Consider the following 20,142-nt stretch of genomic DNA (forward strand, 5'->3'; position numbering starts at 1 on the left):
TCCCAGTCTCAGAAGGCAGAGAGCAGGATCCCCGAAGCAAGCAAGGGCTCATGAATGAGACTGGTCAATTGGGACCTCTGGGTTTGATTGGGAGAGTCTGCCTCAGCAAATGAGGTGGGGAAGCTGTCCAGGATGAGTTCACACGCGTGCAAGAGTGAATGCCTGGGCATGGGGCTGGGAGAAAGCTTAGGTGGTAAAGTGCTTGCTGTGCAAGCATGAGAAGCTGAGTTCGGGCCCAGAATCCTCATGGAAAACTGGGCATGGTGGCTCATGCTGTAACCCTTCACCGGGCAGTCTAGCCCGAGCACTCTAAGTTCAGTGAGAAAGCTTGTTGGGGAGGGAGTGGACAGTGCCTGAAGAATGACACCTCAGGTTGACCTTTGGCCTCCACATGCACATTCACCCACACATGTGCGAAGTAGCAGATGTTGGGATGCCACAGATGACAGGTCAAAGGTCAAGGGTCATCCAGTTGCTGAAGTTCACAGGCTCCAAGACATTGTGTGTGTGTGTGTGTGTGTGTGTGTGTGTGTGTGTGTGTGTGTGTGGAGGGGGGGTAAAAGGCTATGCTTGAGGATGGGCTTGCTTGCCTGAGTGTGAACTGGGAGATACAAGACACAGCTGATCCACTGACATGCTGGCTGCCAGGTGGCAGGACCTCTGTTCCCCTCTCCCTGTCAAGGAGAGAAGAGAGTGTATCTTAGCCTAGATTTTACCCTTACAATACCCCCACTCAGGGACCTTGAAAAACCAGCTTTTTTATAGCTAGCTCTAAGGGCACACTGTTTTGTGATCACAGCATTCAGGAGGCAGAGGCAGGAGGACTTTGAGTTTGGGGCCAGCCTAGGCTACATAGCAAGAGGTGGGAACTTTTTGGATACATTTTCTCCTCATTGGCCACATGCCACAGAACAAACCTGGGTGGCTCTTGTCACGCCTAGCTTTTGTTGTAGCTAAAATTCTATCACTAAAAAAAATTAAAGCAGGTAGGACACTGTATACACAATAAATAATAAAACCTTAAAAAAGAAACTAAAGCAGGGGCTGACTCAGTGGTTAAGAGCACTGTCTGCTTTTGCACAAGAGCCACATTCACTTCCTAGAACCCATGGCGGGCGGCTCATGACCTCCTGCGACTCCAGCTCCTGGGCATCTGATGCCTTCATCTGGCCTCTGTAGCATGGACACACACACACACACACACACACACACACACACACACACACTTGTTTTTTCGAGACAGGATTTCTGTGTAGCTTTGTAGATCAGGCTGGCCTCAAACTCAAAGAGATTCACCCATCTCTTCGTCCTGAGTCCTAGGATTAAAGGCATGCTCCATCACCACCTGGCTGTTTTTGTTTTTTGAGACAGGGTTTCTTTGTACGTCTCTAGCAGTCCTGGAACTCGCTCTGTAGACCAGGCTGGCCTCAGACTCAGAGAGATCTGCCTGTCCCTGTCTCTGCTATGCTGGGATTAAAGGCTACCCAGCTGATTTTTAGTTTTTCTTTTGAGACCGGGTCTCCTGGAGTCCAGGCTGGCCTTGAATTCACTATGTATCCCAGGATGACTTTAAATTCTTGATCTTCATGCTTGTACCTCCTATGTGCTGGGATTACAGCTATCAGCCACCATGTTAGGCTTTCTGGTTTGTTTTTACTTGTTTATTAGTTGTGTGTGTGTGCATGAGCGGAGGGCAGAGGGCAGCTCTATCCTCTCTGCCTACCATGTAGGGTCTCATGATTGCACTCAGGCCATCGGGTTCAGTTGTTAGCGCCTTCCCCCAGAGCTCCCTCGCAGGCCAGCTTTCTAATATGTTTTAGAAGATGGGCATGGTGACATGTACCTGGTCCCAGCTATCAGGGAGGCTGAGGCAGGAGGATTGCTTGAGCTAGGGGCCAGCCTGGGGGGGGCAGTGAGATCACCTTTAAAAAGGGGGGGGACAGCTAAAGAAATGGCATGGTATTGCCTTCAAAGTGTCTGTCTCTAGGGGCCCTTGGGAGTGTCTCTTCCCAACACCTGTCTCCCGCCACTGACTTGTGACATATGACTCTAGGCTGGGGTGCTTGCCTCCTCTGGCCTCAGTTTCCCCTCCTGTGGAATGCAGGCATTGTTCCCCCTGCCCTGCCTACTTCTCAGGGTCGTGTGAGGGCAAGCGGGGTGGCCTGTGTGCCCCAGCAGAAGGGAGAGGCTGGAGCTGGCTTCAGCTTCCCTTGGCTTGCAGAACCCCTGTCTCTGTGGCCACGTGACCTGGTCCTCAGGGTCTCTTCCCCTCCTCAGGACCCTGGCTGACAACACCCAGAGTGATCCCATCTCAACACCTTGGTGACACTGTGAACAGAGCCCCACATTCCAAAGAAGGCCACTTCCTGTTGCTCCAGGGGGACCCCAGAATTCAACCTGTTAATGCTTTGGCAGGAACTGCCAGCTGCCTGGGGTCTTTTGACCCTGGTTCTAGAACATGGCCTGTGTGTCACACAGCCCTGGGGCTGAGCCTGACTCTGCCATCTTCCCCACACTGAGACCCTCAGTGCTGGCCTGGGCTACTATGGGAGGGAAGAGTGGACTCGTGCTATAGAACATGATTAAGTGGGTGTGGATGATGGTGAATGCCGCTACTGAAGGGTCTTACTGGAGCTCTGGGTGGAGGTTGTGTTCAACAAGCAAATCAAGACCCCCCAGATTAGCTCTGAGAGGGAACAGGGACATGGGGCAGGCACTTGGGAAAAGGACTTGGGAGTTGGCTGTGTTTCTTAAAAAGTACTCTTTGGCGTCTGAGGCTATTCTGCAGGGAGGTAGGGACTTTCCCCTCCTATAGGTGGCAGTTTGGCCACTGTGAATACAGACAACTCATGAGGCATGCGTAGGTCTCCATTTACCCTTTCTCAGGTTAGTCATTTGTCTGGTGTGACACCTGTCACATGTCATTACACTGTCTTGGAGGGGCAGCTCCCTGATTCCATTATGTGGTTAATTTGTTCATTCAGTGTTTATGGAGCCCTTTCCCGGGCCACAGGGGTACAGTGAAATGACACCAAGTGTTAGCAGCTAGTGGTGGAGGCCACAGCTGGGCAAGCGACATCTAGGTCCAAGACCTGAATGATATAAGGGTAAGATGGGTCCCAGTCCTGAGCCAGTGAGTTGTTCTTTAGAACCACAGGAGACCCTGGAGCTGGAGTGTGGCAAAGGCCGGGAGGACATGGGAGACCCGGAAAGCTAGGCCACAATTCTTCTGTAGCGCTGTGGCTGGGACAGTGGGAAAGACAGGACCCAGCCTAGCTGGCAGTCGCCTGCTGTGAGGAGATTGGGGCAGGTCCAGCCACAGGCGGTGGCTGTAGCAGGGACACAGGAGCTGGAAGTTGTTAGTTAGGTGACATCTAGCAGAGACAGTAGGAGGGAACCCAGCGGGATCTTCAGTTCTCAGCCTGGGCGTGGTGACTGACGCGATGCTGTGCCCTCGGAGGAGCAGATTTGGTGAGGGAGTAAGCCGAGTTTGGGCCACAGCACACTACGGAGATGGTGGTAGGTCAGATCAGGCTGTGTACCGGAAGTAGTGGAGGGACCAGGGTTGGGCTGCCAAGGAAGCCAGGCATGAGAGACTGAGCAAGGAGAGGAGAGAGAGAGGTGGAAGCCTGTCAAGAAAATAGGGTCAGTGGTCAGGATGTGATTTACACAGGTGCCGGTAGAGGCCAGAGGTCAACCTTGCATGTTGCATGTTGTTCCTCAGGAGCCATTTATTTGTTTGGTTTTGAGAAAGAGCCTCTCAGTGGCCTGGAACACGCTGTTTAGGACTGTAGACTCATGCCACTGTGCCTAGCTTTCTTTCTTTATTTTTATTCTTAAAATTCTGTGTATGTCTGTGGGCATATGCTCATGACTGCAGGTGCCGGGAGAGGGTGTCAGATCCCCTGAGGCTGGAGCTACCAGCGGTTATGAGCCGCCTGCCCTGGGGGCTGGGAATTGAGCCTGGCTGAGCCATCTTTCCAGCCACTGTGCCCAGCTTTTATGTGGGTGCTGGGATTTGAACTCAGGTTCTTACACTTGCACAGCACTGAGCGTCTCCACAGCCCTGGCCTGGGCTTTGACACAGGAAGGTGACCTCATGGTAAGGAACGCCAGGGCAGAGAAGAATGTCGGTAGCAGGGACTCCTGTGGACACACAGCCGCGGGGTGTTCTGTGCTAGTCGTCCACTTTAAAGTCTGCAATGATAGCAGCACAGCCCTAGGCCTGTGTGGCAGAATCTCCAACTGCAGGGGACCAAGTGGAGGAGGGGACAAATGATTTTCCATATTGGTGACACAGAGTTTCCATTAAGGTCCGCAGGAGTCTGGCCTGGGCAGGTGCTCAGAGGGTGTCACAGAGCCCATCTTTCTAGGTTTGTGAGAGGCCAGGGTGACACAAAAGGCTGTGGTCAGCCCTTTTCTGGAACTTTCCTGCCTCTGACATGACAGTCTTGACTTAAAACCAGAATTCTTTTCTGCTCTGCTGGATACCACAAGTATTTTCATCCCAAGTTACTCAAGTCGCTTCTTGAGTGGTCAACAGGTTTCAGAGAGAAAACTCGCCTCTCCTGGGATGTGTGGTTTTGGTAGAGAGACCGGCTCTTGGTGCCTTTTGCCTGCAGGGTGAGGTGTTTCCTGGGGGAATTCATGGCCACCCTGGGAGGTGGGAGACCTGGGCAGATGTCACAGTGGGCTGAGGGCACACAGCCCCTCCAGTGTGGCACTTACATGCTAAGGAGCAGTGTAGTTAGGTACTGAGAGGAGGGTGTAAAGATTCAGGCATTGTGCTGGCCTGCCCCTGTCACCAGCCAGAATGCACTCAGGTAGTACCCTGGTCAGCCCAGGGGCAAGGGGCGCCTTTAAAAGAAAGACCCCGCCCACTTAATCTTTCTCCCTCTCTCTTTTCCTGCTGTTGCAGACATAGCTTCTCCTGTCTCCCTCTCCTCTTCTGCCCTCTCTTTGTCTCTGTGTCTCTTTACCTCTTTTCTCTTTCCTCCCCCCTCCCTCCCCTTTCTAATAAAACTTCTCACTAAGCGCTGTCTGCCTGGCGTGTTTGTCCCTGCGCCTCAGTCACCCTCGTGTGCCACGGAATCCGCCATGGTCCCCCATGTGCTTCATCATAACACAGGGTTCTGAGGAAGAGTAAAGAAAGGAAAGAGAGCCTTTAATCCCAGCACTCGGGAGGCAGAGGCAGGCAGATCTCTGTGAGTTCGAGGCCAGCCTGGTCTACAGAGGGAGTTCCAGGACAGGCGCCAAAGCCACAGAGAAATCCTGTCTCGAAAAACCAAAAAAAAAAAAAAAAAAAAAAAAAGGGGGGGGCGGGGCTGGAGGGAGGAGAGGCTGTAGACTTGGGAGAGTGGGCGAGGACTCTGCAGGAGGGAGGAGAGGCTGTAGACTTGGGAGAGTGGGCGAGGACTCTGCAGGAGGGAGGAGAGGCTGTAGACTTGGGAGAGTGGGAGAGGACTCTGCCTTTGGTTCAGGGTACAGGAAGGACACTCTGAGGGAGTGAGTGGCATTGCAGCCAGCTGAGCCTCCAGGTTTGGGGACGAATGACCCATCAGGGTGAGTCAAGGGCACAGGCTGTGAGCGGGTAGGGTGAGGGGCAGGCTGCTGGAAACAGGCAGGCTGGGCTCACAGGGCCATCCGCCCACCATGTGAAGGGGCTTGAATGTCTGCCTTGACTTTTGTCAGAGAGCACAAAGGAGCAGTTTCAGGGGCAAGGAGCGCAGTGGTACATCCAAGGTGAGGATGGAAAGTCGGGTCAGCAGGGGGCCACGCAGCCTTCCTGGGCCACAGAGGACAAAGGTTTTCATAGAATGCCATCGGCTGAGGAGGTGGCAGGGAAGCTGGCCTCTGAGGCTGGGGCATTAAATGAGGCTGCTTCTAGGAGTTCATGCACTCCTTCAGCCTTTCTTTGGGCCTCCAAGCCTTTGAAGAAATCTGAAACCTCCAGCTCCTGAGATCCTTAGATAATATGGGTGGTGGGACAGCATGGCGGCCTGGGGTGTACATGCCCCCGGAGCCCACACTCCACTTCAGCTTCACCCCAGCTGTGACAGCGGGGCTTCCCCCGGCACTTAGCTAGAAAATGTTGGGGCTGTGGGTGGTGTTTGTTGACCAAATCTAGAGCCTGGTAGCATAAGGTCACACAGAACCCAGGGCAGTGTGTGGACGTGTCTGTTCCCAAGTGCACAGTTCTTTATTCCATGTGTTGCTGAGACTAGAACCCAGGACCCAGAGTGCTAGGCAAACACTCTAACCATGGCGCTTACATACCTCTGTCCATTTTCTTGTAGGGTCCCCCTGCTTGGAGTTCATTGTGCTTTACTCTACATGTCTATTCTATCAAATGTGAATGTTTTTTCAGCCATTTAACATGTTTGTGTATGTGCCTGGGTGTGCACGTGCCACAGCATGCACATGGAAGAGGATTTACAGGAGTCGGTTCCCTTCTTCCACCATGTGAATCCCAGGGATCCAACTTGAATCATCACACTTGCCAACAAGCGCCTTTACTCACCAAGCCATGTTGCCAACCCCAGCCATTCTTTTTTAATCTCCCTGTCTGTCACCTTTTGGTACTACATGCGCCCTATGTTAGGACACTTGCTAGTGCTCCTGAGGCTATGTTTGTTCTTTTTACTTTTAGCCACCTGGTAATTTTGTGTTTAAATCTGTGCGTGTGTGCGCGCGCCCGTGCATGTGTGCATGTGTGTCTGTGTGAATGTAGGTGCACTGATAGTGCAGTGTGCATGTGGAACCAGAACCCTGTCTTCTGCTCCTTCCTTGATAACTGGGTTTCTTGTTGCTCAGCGGACACACCAGGCGAGCTGGCTCACAAGCTTCCAGAGATTGCCTGGTCTCTACCTCCCCTTGTGGCAGGAATTCGGGGATGACCAACATGTAATGCTCTGTGTGGCCTTATGAGGGTCTGGACATTTAAGCTCACTCATGCTTAAGGTCCTAGTGCTGCTGAGAGACCACTGAGCCATCTTCCCAGCCCCCCACCCCACCCTGCTGATATTTTCTGTTTCTTTAAGGTCACTGAACTTTTCTTGTATCTTGTTATTTTGTCTGATTTTTTTTTTTGGGGGGGGCAGGGTCTTCTATAGCTCATCCTGGCTTAGAACTGGCTGTGTAGCCAAGGCTGACCTTGAACTCCTGATCTTCCTGCCTCTACCTCCCAAGTGCTGTATTATGGGTATTCGCTACCATACTGGCTCTTAAGCCTATTCATTGATTTTTCTTTCTTTCATTGGGGTGTGTGTGTGTGTGTGTGTGTGTGTGTGTGTGTGTGTTGAGATTCATATATTTTCTGTTGAGCTTCTTTCCCTATGAACTGGTTATTTATTTAAGCTTCTTTACTTAGCCCTGGTTGTCTTAGATCTCACCCTATAGACCAGGCTGGCCTCAAACTTAGAGATCCACCCACCTGCCTCTGCCTCCCATGTGCTGGGATTAAAGGTGTGCCACTACTGCCTGGTGAACTGTTTTTATTTTTATAGTGCTGGGTAGTGAACCTAGGGCCTCATACGAAACTAAACCAGTGTTCTTCTACTGACTTAAAAACCTCCATTTCCCTTTTACTGTTTTGAGACTGTGTCTCAATACATATCCCAGGCTGGTCTCAAGTTTGCAATCCTTCTGCCTCACCTTCCCAAGTGCCTGCTTCCATGCCATCTTTGAAAAAAAGAAAATAAATGTGTGTATACACACACACACACACACACATACACACACACGCACACAACTTTTAGCTGATGTGCTGGCCAGTTCCACTGTGTGTCTCCACTTTGAGGTTTGAATTAGTAGGGGCCATGTTTTCCTGCATCTTTCCATTGAGTCATTTCTGTCATTTGCTGCACAGCACAGAGCCTACACTGTTCAGAACATGCTGTTCTCTCTCCTGAACGTACCAAGTTTTGTTCAATGGTCATTCATTTAACTGGGGATCAGATGATCTTTTTTTATTAAGGGAAAGATGTACTTTGTTTTCTTTTTCATATGATTTGTATATGAAGGGACACACATGTACCACAGCACACGTATGAAGACCAGAGGATACCTTGTGGGTGTCAGTTCTCATCTTCTATCATGTGGGTCCTGAGGATTGAACTCAGGTCGTCAGGTTTAGTGGCAAGTGCCTTTACTGGCTGAGTCATCTTGCTGCTGATCTTTTGGCTTGTTAGGATGAGTCTGTTGGGTAGAGTTTGTCATTTTCCTTGAGTTCCCGCTGAAGGCTTGGGGTTATGAAGAATTTTGTCCTGGCTTTTGGAAACAGACTACTTAAAACATCTCTGCAGCTCTTCAGTCCCTCACACATCCCTGAGAGATGTTTCTTTTTGTTTCCTGAGTTACCTTTTACCTCATAGCATCCATCTGTCTGTGGCACGTAGGCTCCAGCAAAAGTGCATTTTTGCGTATCCTCCTTACCCCAAGATTCCTTAGCAAGGGAGGGAGCTGAGTCTTCCTGGGCTCCTGTATGCATCTCCTCATCTAGAAAGTTCCTCCAGTTCTGCCCTCCAGGCAGAAACCGGAACTGTGGAGCTCTACTCATTTCTCAGGGCACAGTGTGTTTTATTTGATGTCCTGACCACAGAGGAGGGAGAGACAGCAGCAGTGACTGTATCAAGGCCAGGAGACAGAATCCCATCCTTCAAGTATCACCCTCCTGCTTGCAATTCTGTATCTTCTTTCATACTGAGTTTCAAAAACCATTTGAACGGCATGTACTTATTTGTTTGCATGTGGCAGTGTGCCTGTGGTGGCCAAAGGACAAGAGTGAGCTCTCTCCACCATGTGCATTCTAGAAAGTGCACTCAGGGTCAGTGGCTTCCAGACAGTGAACTCAGGGTTGGTGGCGAATATCTTCACCTGCTGAGTCATCCTGCTGGCTCTACAGTAAGCTTTTAATGTACTTATTTATTTAAAATCTTTTAAAAATTAGCTAGACGTGGTGGTGCATGCTTTTAATCCCAGCACTCTGGAAGCAGAGGCAGGTGGGTCTCTGTGAGTTTCATGTGTCTGAGTATTTTGCTTGTATGTATGTATGTCTGTGCACTATGTGCATACCTGGTACCTGCAGGGGCTAAAAGAAGTCATCAGAACCCCCAGAACTGGAGTTATAGACAGTTGTGAACCAATATATGGGTAATGAGAATTGAACCCAAGTCCTCTATAAGATCACCAAATGCCTCTAATACTTGAGCCATCTCTCCAACCCCCAAAATTTTTTTAAATTATATGTGTATGTATGTATATGTATATGTGTATGTCTGTGTGTAGGTTATGTGCTTGTGAGTGCAGTACCTATGGAGGCCATAAGAGGGCGACAGATCCCCTGGAGCTGGAGTTACAGATGATTGTGCTGCTATGTGGGTGCTAGAAACCAAACTCAGGTCCTCTTCAAGAGTAACATTTGCTTTTGACCACTAAGCCATTTCTCTAATCTCATTTGTCTTTGACACAGCCTCAGCTGGCCTAGAACTCATGGAGATCCACCTGCCTCCTTGAGTATTGGGATTAAAGGTGTACACATCACACCTGGCCATTTCTCCAGCTTTTATTTCCCCTTGCATGCTAGGTGTGGAACCCAGGGTCTTAGGCCTCCTGGGTAAACACGGTCTCACTGAGTCGCACCCCTTGCTATGCCGAACAGATGTCTAAAGATCTGGCTGTGGATAGGGGAGATGGCTTAGTGGAACAAGCATGAGGACTTGGGTTTGAATCCCCAGCATCGATCTAGAAGCAGCGTGTGGGTGTGTATGCCTATAATGCCAGTGCTGGTGGAGGCAGAGGCTGGAAAATAACTGCTGGCTGCCAGCCTAACTCTAGCTTGTGAGAGACCCTGTCTCCAGGGAATAAGCAGAGACTGAGAGAGCAGGACAGTTGATACCCCTCTGGCCTGTGCAGACTCATAAATGTGTGTGCCCCTGTGTATGTGCATGCATGCATGTATGTGTCTCTGTGTGTGTATGCACACATGTGTGCGCACACATATGCACCTCATAGTTTGGGCCACATTTAAAATTTCTATTTTTATTATTTTTATTTAACATGTGTGTTTGTATGATGTGTTTGCATGTGAGTGCAGGTGCCAGCATCAGATCCACCAGGGACAGGAGTTACAGGCAGTTGTGAGCCGCCTGACGTGGGTGCTGGGAATCAAACTCAGGGCCTTGGGAAGAGCAGGAAGTGCTCTTAACTGCTGAGCCATCTCTTCAGCCCTCCGGCCCATGTCTGTGTTCACTCAGTCACCTACAAACACAGTGTTGCAGAGTGTACCATGTGCAGAGCACTGATCATGCTGCAGCTGTGCAAAAGTCTTACTTGTTCCAGAGCTGAGAGGTCAAACAGGCAAGCATGTCCTCAGCGGCAGGGAGACAGCCTGACACTGTCACCAGCAGCCAGGGCTCACTCCGTCCTAAGCAGGTACCTCCCCTCAGGCAAAGCCAGATAGCATGTGGTAGGAGACATTTCAGGGTGAGCCTGAGCAAAACGAAGAGAGTGAGTTCATTAAGTATTCAGACAGACAGACAGACAGACAGACAGGAGAAAATTTCAGGACACGAACACTGAATTCTCAAGGGAGAAAGTCACATGTAGGTGTCTACAGTGGCTATCTATGAGCCCCTTCAGCTTTCTAAGCGACAGTCTCGAAAGATGTAATTTATAGGTTTTAAATCACCTTTGAGTCTAGCAACGGTGAAATAAAGACACAGATGCCAGGGTGGGGAAGGAGTGGGGTCAGGGGTCAAGCCGAGCCTCTCAGAAGAGGTGAGCTCCCTAAGAGCATGAAGGCAGGAAGGACACCAGCAAGAGGGACGCAGCGAGGCAGAGAACCACTGGCCGGCTCTAGGCGAAGGCATGCCATGGCTGCACTGCGTTAGGCAGGTCTTCGCAGCTCTACATAGAAGGGGCGGTGGCAGGTGGCTGCTGCAGTAGGTGCACGCAGAGATAGACAGGAGTGATCTGGGGACTAGAGACGCGGGGAGTGGGTCCCGCTCGGAACGGAGTCTAAAGGCAGAACCTTCAGCAGTGCCTGCGTGGATTATGTGCTTTAGTGATTAACTCTGAGTCACCAATGCATTGGTATCACATGAAGGAAAGGAATAAAAGCACTTCCCCTTCGAGTCTTTAACCAAGAATGAGTCCAGATTCGAATTCCCCACTTACATGCTCCCGCATCTTGTCCTCTGTGGGAACCTGGCCTGCCTGTAGAAGGCTGCCTTGGGAATTTGTCTGTCCCTGAGTGTGACCCTGTGTAACTATGCCTTTTGTGTGTCCTGTCTGTCTGTTGTGTGACTGTGTTTATCCCCCACAAAGGGCCTCTCTGTCTTTATTGAGCAGCATCAGCTGCCTCACATGGGAGAGGGGTGGGGTACTTTACAGGGATCTTACCCAAAATTGTACAAGGATCTCGTGACTGCCTTCAGCTAATCCCAACGACCCAGACAACTGCAGTAATACAAACAATGGCTTACCAACCAACATCCATAAATGGATATTCATTACACAAGGTTGCTTTCAACCTCTGTATTCGCTGTTTTCAGCAAATGACACAAATGTACTGTTCTGGGATGGGGGCAAGGAAGAGTACATGACTTAAGATGACAGCTATGTGATGGGAGATGTCATTCTGTATCTGTTTCTCATAATGAATAAAGCACTGTTGGCCAATAGGAAAGGAAGATAGGAGGGACTAGGAGATGAGGAGGAAAGTAGGAAGGAGGAGCCAAGATGGAGAGTCGGGAGAAAGCAGTATGCCGGCCAGCTCCCCGGTAAGAGAAATACATAGATCAGCAGAAATGGGTTAATACTTAAGACAGAGCTAGCCGATAAGAAACAAGTACCTGGCCAACAGAACTATATCTAATACAGAGTCTCAGAGTGTTAATTGGGGCTGGCGCGGCAGCGGCGGGACAAGTCTGGCGGCGGGAGGAAAAACCATACTCGTTACAAATGGCGCCCAACATGGCTAGTAAGAACTTCCACTCAAAAATTTAACAAAAGCTTAAAAAAGGGGTCTTACAGAGTGAGTTCCCTGACAGCCAGGACTATTACACAGAGAAACTCTGTCTTTGAAAAAAAAAAAGTTAGTTACACAGGAAGTCCAATGCAAATAAGGCTGGTTACTACATTGTTTTTTCTCTTTGATTTTGGAGACAGGGTTTCTCTGTGTAGCTCTAGCTGTCCTGGAACTCACAGAGATAGGCCTGCCTCTGCATCCTGAGTGCTGGGATTAAAGGAATGGGCTACTATTAATTGGCTTGCTACATTGTTCTCTTAGAGGTGGATTAAACAAACGGGGGAGGATACAGTGGGAATAGCCCTTTTCCTGGGTTTGAAATAGGGTCTTACTATGTAGCTCTGGCTGCCCTTGCCTCCTCGCCCTCCACACCCTCCTCGCCCTCCTAGCCCTACCTCTCAAACGCTGGGATAACAGGTGTGTGTCTGCGGGGTAACCCTGGAAGAACTCCCCTTTCCACCTGCCTGGCCAGGGCGGCCTGCAGAGTGTAGGCTGCCATCTGAGAGTTCTCTGTGAAACTGGACTTTTACTTTTGGAGGCTTCCCCCACTGTCCTCGACAGCTCCCAATCTCTCTGAGAGTGCACGGCTCTTCTGATACTCACACGTGGGCCTGCTGTGGAGGCCGGGCTGCAGTACCGTTGCTGACTGCCTGCCGGCCACACTGCTAGGGTGCTCTGAGCACCCTGGGGCCTGGGGTGGGCCCCCCTCCCCATCACAGCTATGGGACGCTTACATGCTTGCTCTGTCCTGTCCCTCTAGGGCAGCGTCACTCGAAGAGCCAGGGTGGCTCCTGCCAAGAGGATGAGCAGGTTCCTGAAGCACTTCACAGTGGTTGGGGACGACTACCACACGTGGAACGTCAACTACAAGAAGTGGGAGAATGAAGAGGATGAGGAGGAGCCGGCCCCCCCATCAGCTGAAGGGGAAGGCGGTGCCGTGGGCACAGATGCTGAGGCTGGCGCTGCCCCCACACCCAGGCCGGCCCTGGACTTCAGGAACAGGCTGAGGAAACTCTTCAGCTCACACAGGTTTCAGGTAGGAGGGGAGGCCCCCTCTGCCACCCGTGCACCCCACAGGTGTTTTCTAAACATCACCACAGGCCCTTCTCCATGGCATGGCCTGTGTGGACAGTGGGGGAGGGGAGATAATAAGGTGAAAGGTTAACGGCCCTGCATGGCCTGTCTCTCCAGAGGGCATGACAAAGGAGGGACATGTGGATACTTACCGCATGCTGCAACTTTGAAAATATGACTTGAGTGACAGGCCAGACAGGGAAGGTCCTAGTCGTATGTGATGCCAGGTCGCTGAACCGTCCAGGATGTGCACAGCCGGGCAGACAGATGGGAGGCCGTGGGAGGGAGGAAGGAATGGAGGGGGTAGCTGCTTGAGAATGATGGAATTGCCTTTTGGGGTGGTGGAAATACTCTGGAACTAGACAGTGGTGGTGGCTGCACGGCCTTGCGACTGTACCCTCTGCCACAGAACTTTATGGCAGCCTGTGAATGGTTACACTATACCAGTTATTTTCACATTGTGAAAATTTGCCTGTGTGTATGCTCCAAGTGCGTTACGAGAGAAGCATCCATTCCACAGTGCCTGCTTCCAGACAAGGTCATGTGGGTTCCCTGCCTCAAAAGCTCATCACCATGGGCCCTCAGACCCTTCTTTATGGGGAGGTGACATAAACGTGGGGCTGGGGAAGAGGGCTAAGTGGATAGAGTGCTTGCTGTGCAAGCATGGAGACCTGAGTTTGGTTCCCCAGAACCCAGGGAAAAAGTTGGGTGTGGCAGTACATGCCAGGATTCCTGGCACAGGGAGGCAGAGAGGACAGGTGGCTCCCTGGGGCTCACTGGCTAGTTGATGAGCCTCAGGTTCCGTGAGAGAATTAGGTGGAGAGTTACTGAAGACACTAACATGAACCTCTGGCTTCCACATGTGTGTGCATGGAAGAATGCATGCACGCAAACACACACACACACACACACACACACTCCACACATGTGCCTGGCTCTCACTGTCACCAGCTCTCTCCAGATGCTGCCATGGGTAGAGTAAGGAACTTCATTGCGGAGCTCTGTGAGAGCTATCTATCCCAATTTTATGAAAGGCAATTTTTCAAAGACTTACTATTTTATTTATATATGTGTGTGCGCACACCATTTTGTATGCAGTAGCCCTCAGAGGCTACAGGGTGTCCGATCCCTGGAGCTAGAGTTACAGGTGGTTGTGAGCCACCTGATGTGGGTCCTAGGAACCAAACCCAGGTCCTCTACAAGAGCATTAAGTACTCTCAACTGCTGAGCCATTTCTCCAGCCCTGTGAGCAAGAGCAGGCTTCTGCCTCTACCTCAAGGTAGCAAGCTGGTGTCTAGAAGCATAGCTGTTCCAGCAAAATGCGAAAGACCAAGGACGTGGCCACAGTCACAGCTCCTGGTGGGTCCAGTACCACAGGGAGGTACTTGGGGGATGCCACTCTGGGCATCAGAGCCCAAGTCCCTTCTAAAAGCAAGGAGACACAGCTCTCCACTCTCATCACTGACTGTTCTGGTGGTGGGGTTATATTGGTCTCTTTTCCCATTTAAAGCAGGCCAACAGCCCAGCATCCCTTGCGTTCTGCCAGCCCCTCTGGCTGTAGCAGGAAACATGGTATTATGTTGTTGTGGTTGAAATCCAAACCTGCAATTTCAGAGCAAACAGAGGGAGCCAGCTTCCTTCCAGCTGTAAAGGGAGCCACAGATCCACCCCCTCTGGATGCCCCTGCCTCTAGAAGGGACTCAGCCTGCCGGTCCCGGATCTGACTCTTAGGCTGGAAAAAAGATGACTCTCATAAAGGCATTTGTCCTCTGAGGGGATAGGTGTCTCCCTACTGTGGACAGCAGCAAGCTGGATGTGATGGTCTGTGGAGTGGCAGGAATGACAAATGCCGCTTGGCATGGCTAGATGTCCCCTGGGTGGCAAGGATGAGGTCTAAGAGCTCTGGACAGGCTGGGAGTCAAGAGGTTGCAGGTGACTGTCACCTGGCATTGAAGCATAGTAGGCCCCAGGGGTGGAAGGGCATGTTTCAGGCAGGGGACTGAGCTGGTCTCAAGGCTGGTATGAAAGGAGACTGTGAGCGCTGTGTTGGGGAGTGGAGGAGGGGTGCAAGGTTCCTGTGGATAAAGCAGCAAGGTTATTGGATGAGGCAGGTGCTGCTGTGGACGGGCCCTGTGGGGGAGACACGATCAGATAGGTTGAGGATCTTGGATGGAAGCCGGATGGGATGGGAGGAGGGGGACTAGGGTTCAGGAGTCTTGCTCTCTGCTGGCAGGATCTGCAAGAACATAGTGACAGAGCATGCTGCCACTTATCACATGATGAGTGCCCTGTCCCCAGGGCAGAGTGTAGCCAGTAGAGGTTTTGGCTCCAGTGCTGTTCCCAGGGCAGGCTGATGGAACCCTACAGTGGGCACCCCACAGGGCAGGATAGGGGTTAACAAAGGGATGTAACTCCCTCCCACAAAAAACAACCAGGGAGAGGAGCAGATCTGAGGTTTGGAGATCAGTTCAATGGAGGCAAGCATTAAGATCCATCATTGTCTCACTTCTAACATCAGGTGACAGTCACACGATGTAAAATTAACCTCTTGTTTAGTTTTTTGAGACAGGGTTTCTTTGTATAACAGCTGTCCTGGAACTTGCAAGTAGACCAGGCTGGCCTCAAACTCACAGAGACCCACATGCCTTTGCCTCCCGAGTGCTGGGATTAAAGGCGTGTGCCACCACGGCCCGGCTAAGATAATCACTTTTAAGTGATTATTTCTGTGGTGTGTAGAGCACAGAGCACTGAATAGCTCACCACTCGTGAGTTCAGAATATCCTTGTCACTGACCCCCTCCGTCTACATTTTACCTGTGCTCTGGGGATCACATCACATGTGGCCAGAGGATCTAGCTGCCTGCACTCGGCATATCATGTTCAGTCACCACACAATAGCACAGATCCATGCTTCATGCCTTTTGGTGGCTGTGTGGTGAGCCTGTTCTCAGTACAGTTGTGCTTTGGTTTTAGATCACTGGACTTTGCTAATCCCTCTGGTTCTAAAATAAACAAGAAATAATAAAATAAAATCCAGGCTGGGAAGATGGGTCTGTCAGGAAAGTACTTGCTGACCAGGAAAGTACTTCTGGGCCCAGAACCCAGAGTTTAACAGAAGACAAGAACCCAGTATGGTGGCATCGAAGAGAGACGGGATGACTCCTGGGGCTCGTTGGCTGCTTAGTCCAGTCAGCCTATGCCAGTTGGGCCGTGGTGGCACACGCCTTTAATTGCAGCTCTTGGGGGCAGAGGTAGCCTGGTCTACAGAGCTAGCTCCAGGACAGCCAAGGCAACACAGAGAAACCCTGTCTCAAAAACAAACAAACCAAAAGAGTGGATCCCTGAGTGCCCTGCGGGGAGCTTGGGAACTCCTCTCCCTTAGGGGCCCACAGTCTCTCCTAGTCTCTGCCCCTTAGTTACCCGGTCTGTTTCTCCAGTACTATCTCTCAAAGCAAGCAAATGCCACCCCTAAAAGGCAATGGGGCTTTGTTTTTAAGTTGCATTCTTCTATTTCTGTGTTTTGCTGTTGCTGAGCAGATACTCAGTAAGTTATTCAGCCCAGCCTTGGGACTCTGAGTTCCAGAAGGGCCCCCCCAAAGCTTGCCTGCCTTCAGGGAGTGGGGTGAGTGTTCTTACCCAGTGGGTGAAGCAAGTTGCTCTGAGTGTGATGTGCCCACCCTGCATGGTCAGGGGCAAGCAGGTAAAAGGCAGGGTCCCATTCTTGTTTAGTTTTGTTTTTTGAGACAGTTTCTCCATGAAACAGTCCTGGCTGACCTGGTACTTACTCTGTAGACCAGGCTGGCCTCAAACTCACAGAGATCTGCTTGTCTGTCTGTCTGTCTGTCTGTCTCCCGAGTGCTGGGATTAAAGGCGTGCATCACCACCGCCCAACTTGGGGCCCCATTCTTAACACCCAGGAGCCCCTGAGAAGGAGAGTGGTCCCATCTGCTCTCACATCTACTTGGTCCTCCCCCAGGTTGTCATCATCTGCCTGGTGATCCTGGATGCCCTCCTGGTGCTTGCTGAGCTCCTTCTGGATCTCAAGATCATCGAGCCAGATGAGAAGGACTATGCAGTCAAGGTATGCACACGGCACAAGCACACGTGCTGCAGGTGGGTGGGACAGGCACGCGCGGGGTGCAGGTGGCACGCGCGGGGTGCAGGTGGCACGCGCGGGTGCAGGTGGCACGCGGGGTGCAGGTGGCACGCGCGGGTGCAGGTACACCGCAGCCCCTCCTGAGCCATGCACGCACACAGCTCTGGTCCACATGCAGCAAGGCATATACAGGGCGCTGCTGATGGGGGTCACTGCAGGCAGGGACAGTGTTGACTGAGTCACTTGATGCTCAGTGTGTGGGTGAGCCCATCCTGCTCTGTCATTTGCCTTGGGCGTATGTTTTCCTGTGGTGTTACAATCACTCTTACACTTTTGTCCCCAGCGTGGTCACTGTGAGCCTCAGTAAGAGGACTGCATGTCCCTTTGACATGACCACAGGAGCTGGAATAGCCCCTTGCTTCCTGACTTCCTTAGTAAGAAACTGGGAGCCCTTGGGTGCCACTAATCTTTATTGCCCCGGTCCTCAGCAGTGGAGTGACGGTTACAGGAGGGGCCCTCATCTGCCTAGCAGGTGCATGCATTCATTCATTCACAGACAGGGTTCCTCTGTGTAACAGCCCTGGCTGGCCTTGAACTCAGAGACCCACCTGCCTCTGCCTCTTCAGTGCTGGGATTAAAGGCGTGTGCCTTTTATAGGACACTGACATTGTCCCCTCCACACAGACTTGGGTTCTGCCCATAGTACAGCAGTGACAACCAATGTGGCTTGGGCAAGTGTGCCCAGCCATAGGATGTGTTCCTGTCAGTGGGGTGGCGGGCTGGGCTGCTTTGTTCCCAGCACTGCGGAGCGCGTCCCTGGCCTTGTGTGTGGTGTGTAAGCACTCACCACACAGCTGCAGCCATTCTCACTTTTCAGTTGACACAGCCTCACTCTGTGGCCCAGCCAGGCCTCGGCCTCTGACCTTCCTGCCTCAGCTTCCCAAGTACTGGGCTGACAGTCAGGCCTGGCCAGGACTGTTTAATTCTGGAAACCTTGTCTGTGATGGTGACGGCTGTCTTCAGTGCTGAGGCCTCTCTGGTAACCAGGCAGGTGTGTTCGGGGTTGGCAGGTGTTCAGAGACTTCCCTGTGATAATCAGTGTTCCTCGCCCACTCTGTCCCTCAGGCTTTCCACTACATGAGCTTTGCCATCCTGGTCTTCTTCATGATAGAGATTTTCTTTAAGATCTTTGTCTTCCGCTTGGAGTTCTTCTACCATAAGTTTGAAATCCTGGATGCCATTGTGGTGGTGGTGTCATTCATCCTCGACCTCATCCTCCTGTTTAAAAAGCACCAGTTTGAAGCTCTTGGCCTGCTGATCCTGCTGCGGCTCTGGCGGGTGGCCCGGATCATCAATGGTGTGTCTCCTCTGCTCCAGGGCTGCATGGGGGTGGGATAGGGAGCACTGTGGTCAGTACCAAGGTGGCAATACAGTCACCAGATGCCTGGGATCTCATACCCTGTTTGTGTCATGGCTGCTGCCTGCTTGGAATCTGGAGAAAGGAAGATGGTGATATTTAATGAGCTGCCACCTCTGGCTGCAGATCTTGATTGCTTCAAAGTCATCTAACACTCTGGCCATGTTTTTGTGGTGACCAGAAGGTAGTTAAGGAAGCATGGGACTCTTGCCTCAGGCAGCACAGGAGAGCATCCTCCAGAAGGGAAGCAGGTGGCTTACGAGCTCTGTGCTGAATGCCCAACCTCAGGGTCCCCTCATGGAGCTCCCACAGTTTCCCAGAGTGACCACTCTGTTGCTGACACTTGTTACCATGCCCTGGCTTCTGGCTCTGGACACCTGGGGAAACCCTGCTCTACCCTGATGCCTGTTCTGAGGAGCAGCACTCCTGGGGGTGGGGTCATGGCTGGCTGGTGGTTGGAGCTGTCAGTCTTCCCAGAAACCACAGGGGCACAGTCTGTGCCCCTCAGTTCTACTGCAGAGGACCTGGGGTGTACTCAGAGGATCGAGAGGAGAGCTGCAGGTAGAGTGGGCTGCTGTGGTCACAGCTCAGCCAACTTAGCTCCAGGGAGGAAAGAAAAGCACAGGAGGAACGTTCCTTTGTGTCACACGGGGTTTAAATGAATTAAAAAAGACAGAGGTAAAAGGTTTATTAAGCACACCACAGTGCAGCACAGTGAGTGGGCTTCTAAGGGGGTGCCCTGGCTGAGGGGGGCTGGAAGCATCAACTGCAGCTGCAGCAGGCAACCTCATCCTACCCATGAGCCTTGTCTGGGTTTGTGTCTGGGGGGGGGCAGCACTGCTGTTTGAGACTGGCTATGGGGTCATGGACTTGTGTAAGGCATTCCAAGTTAGCGGGTCATGTACCAACCTGCCAGGGCCATGCTCCAGCATAGGGGGCCCTGTTTTAACCTTTGGCCTTTTCGTCTCCACACTGGACTCTGACCAGGGAAGACAAGCAGCTTTTACTGCTGGGAGTGCTTGTCCTCGGGGAATGGGAGCGCACGGGCCTGCAGAGACTGTGCCCATGGGGGGCCACAGGGAGATAGCGCCTAACTGCATACTCCCTGTGCACAACCCCCCCCCCCACACCGTAATATTAAAGCAAGCTGTCACCACGACCCTCCCTTCCAGGCATCATCATCTCAGTGAAGACACGCTCAGAACGGCAGATCTTAAGGTTAAAGCAGATAAACATTCAACTGGCCACCAAGATCCAGCATCTGGAATTCAGCTGCTCTGAGAAGGTGAGACTTGGAGGACAGGGCCCTGCTGTCCCCTCCAGCTCACTCCTGCAGCCCACAGCCCTGCCTGTTGCCCCCTTCCTGGTCTTAAGCACTGAGCCAGGCCCAGTGCCGCCTCTGGGTGTCTTGTTCCTGGCATCACTGCCCAGGGCCCTCCACTCCGCAGCCAGGACGCCACACACTGGCTCTTAGCATCTGTAGCCCCAGGTCTGCGTGAGTGTGACTCAGAAGCTCATCTCTGGTGTC

The 20,142-nt window shown here is 51.8% G+C and overlaps 1 protein-coding gene across 2 annotated transcripts in view; it reads left to right on the forward strand.

Annotated features, from left to right (window-relative positions):
* Hvcn1 (hydrogen voltage gated channel 1) overlaps positions 1-20,142 on the forward strand; it is a 31,995-nt gene that overhangs the window by 10,091 nt on the left and 1,762 nt on the right. For both annotated transcript variants that reach the window (XM_051176594.1, XM_051176595.1), the window contains exons 4-7: positions 12,789-13,064; positions 17,078-17,182; positions 18,323-18,554; positions 19,787-19,899. In XM_051176594.1, the coding sequence (XP_051032551.1) occupies positions 12,789-13,064; positions 17,078-17,182; positions 18,323-18,554; positions 19,787-19,899 (726 nt within the window). The remainder of the gene's footprint in view (positions 1-12,788; positions 13,065-17,077; positions 17,183-18,322; positions 18,555-19,786; positions 19,900-20,142) is intronic.

This window comes from Phodopus roborovskii, unplaced genomic scaffold (assembly GCF_943737965.1).
Source record: "Phodopus roborovskii unplaced genomic scaffold, PHOROB, whole genome shotgun sequence".
In the NCBI taxonomy this organism is placed as follows: domain Eukaryota; kingdom Metazoa; phylum Chordata; class Mammalia; order Rodentia; family Cricetidae; genus Phodopus; species Phodopus roborovskii.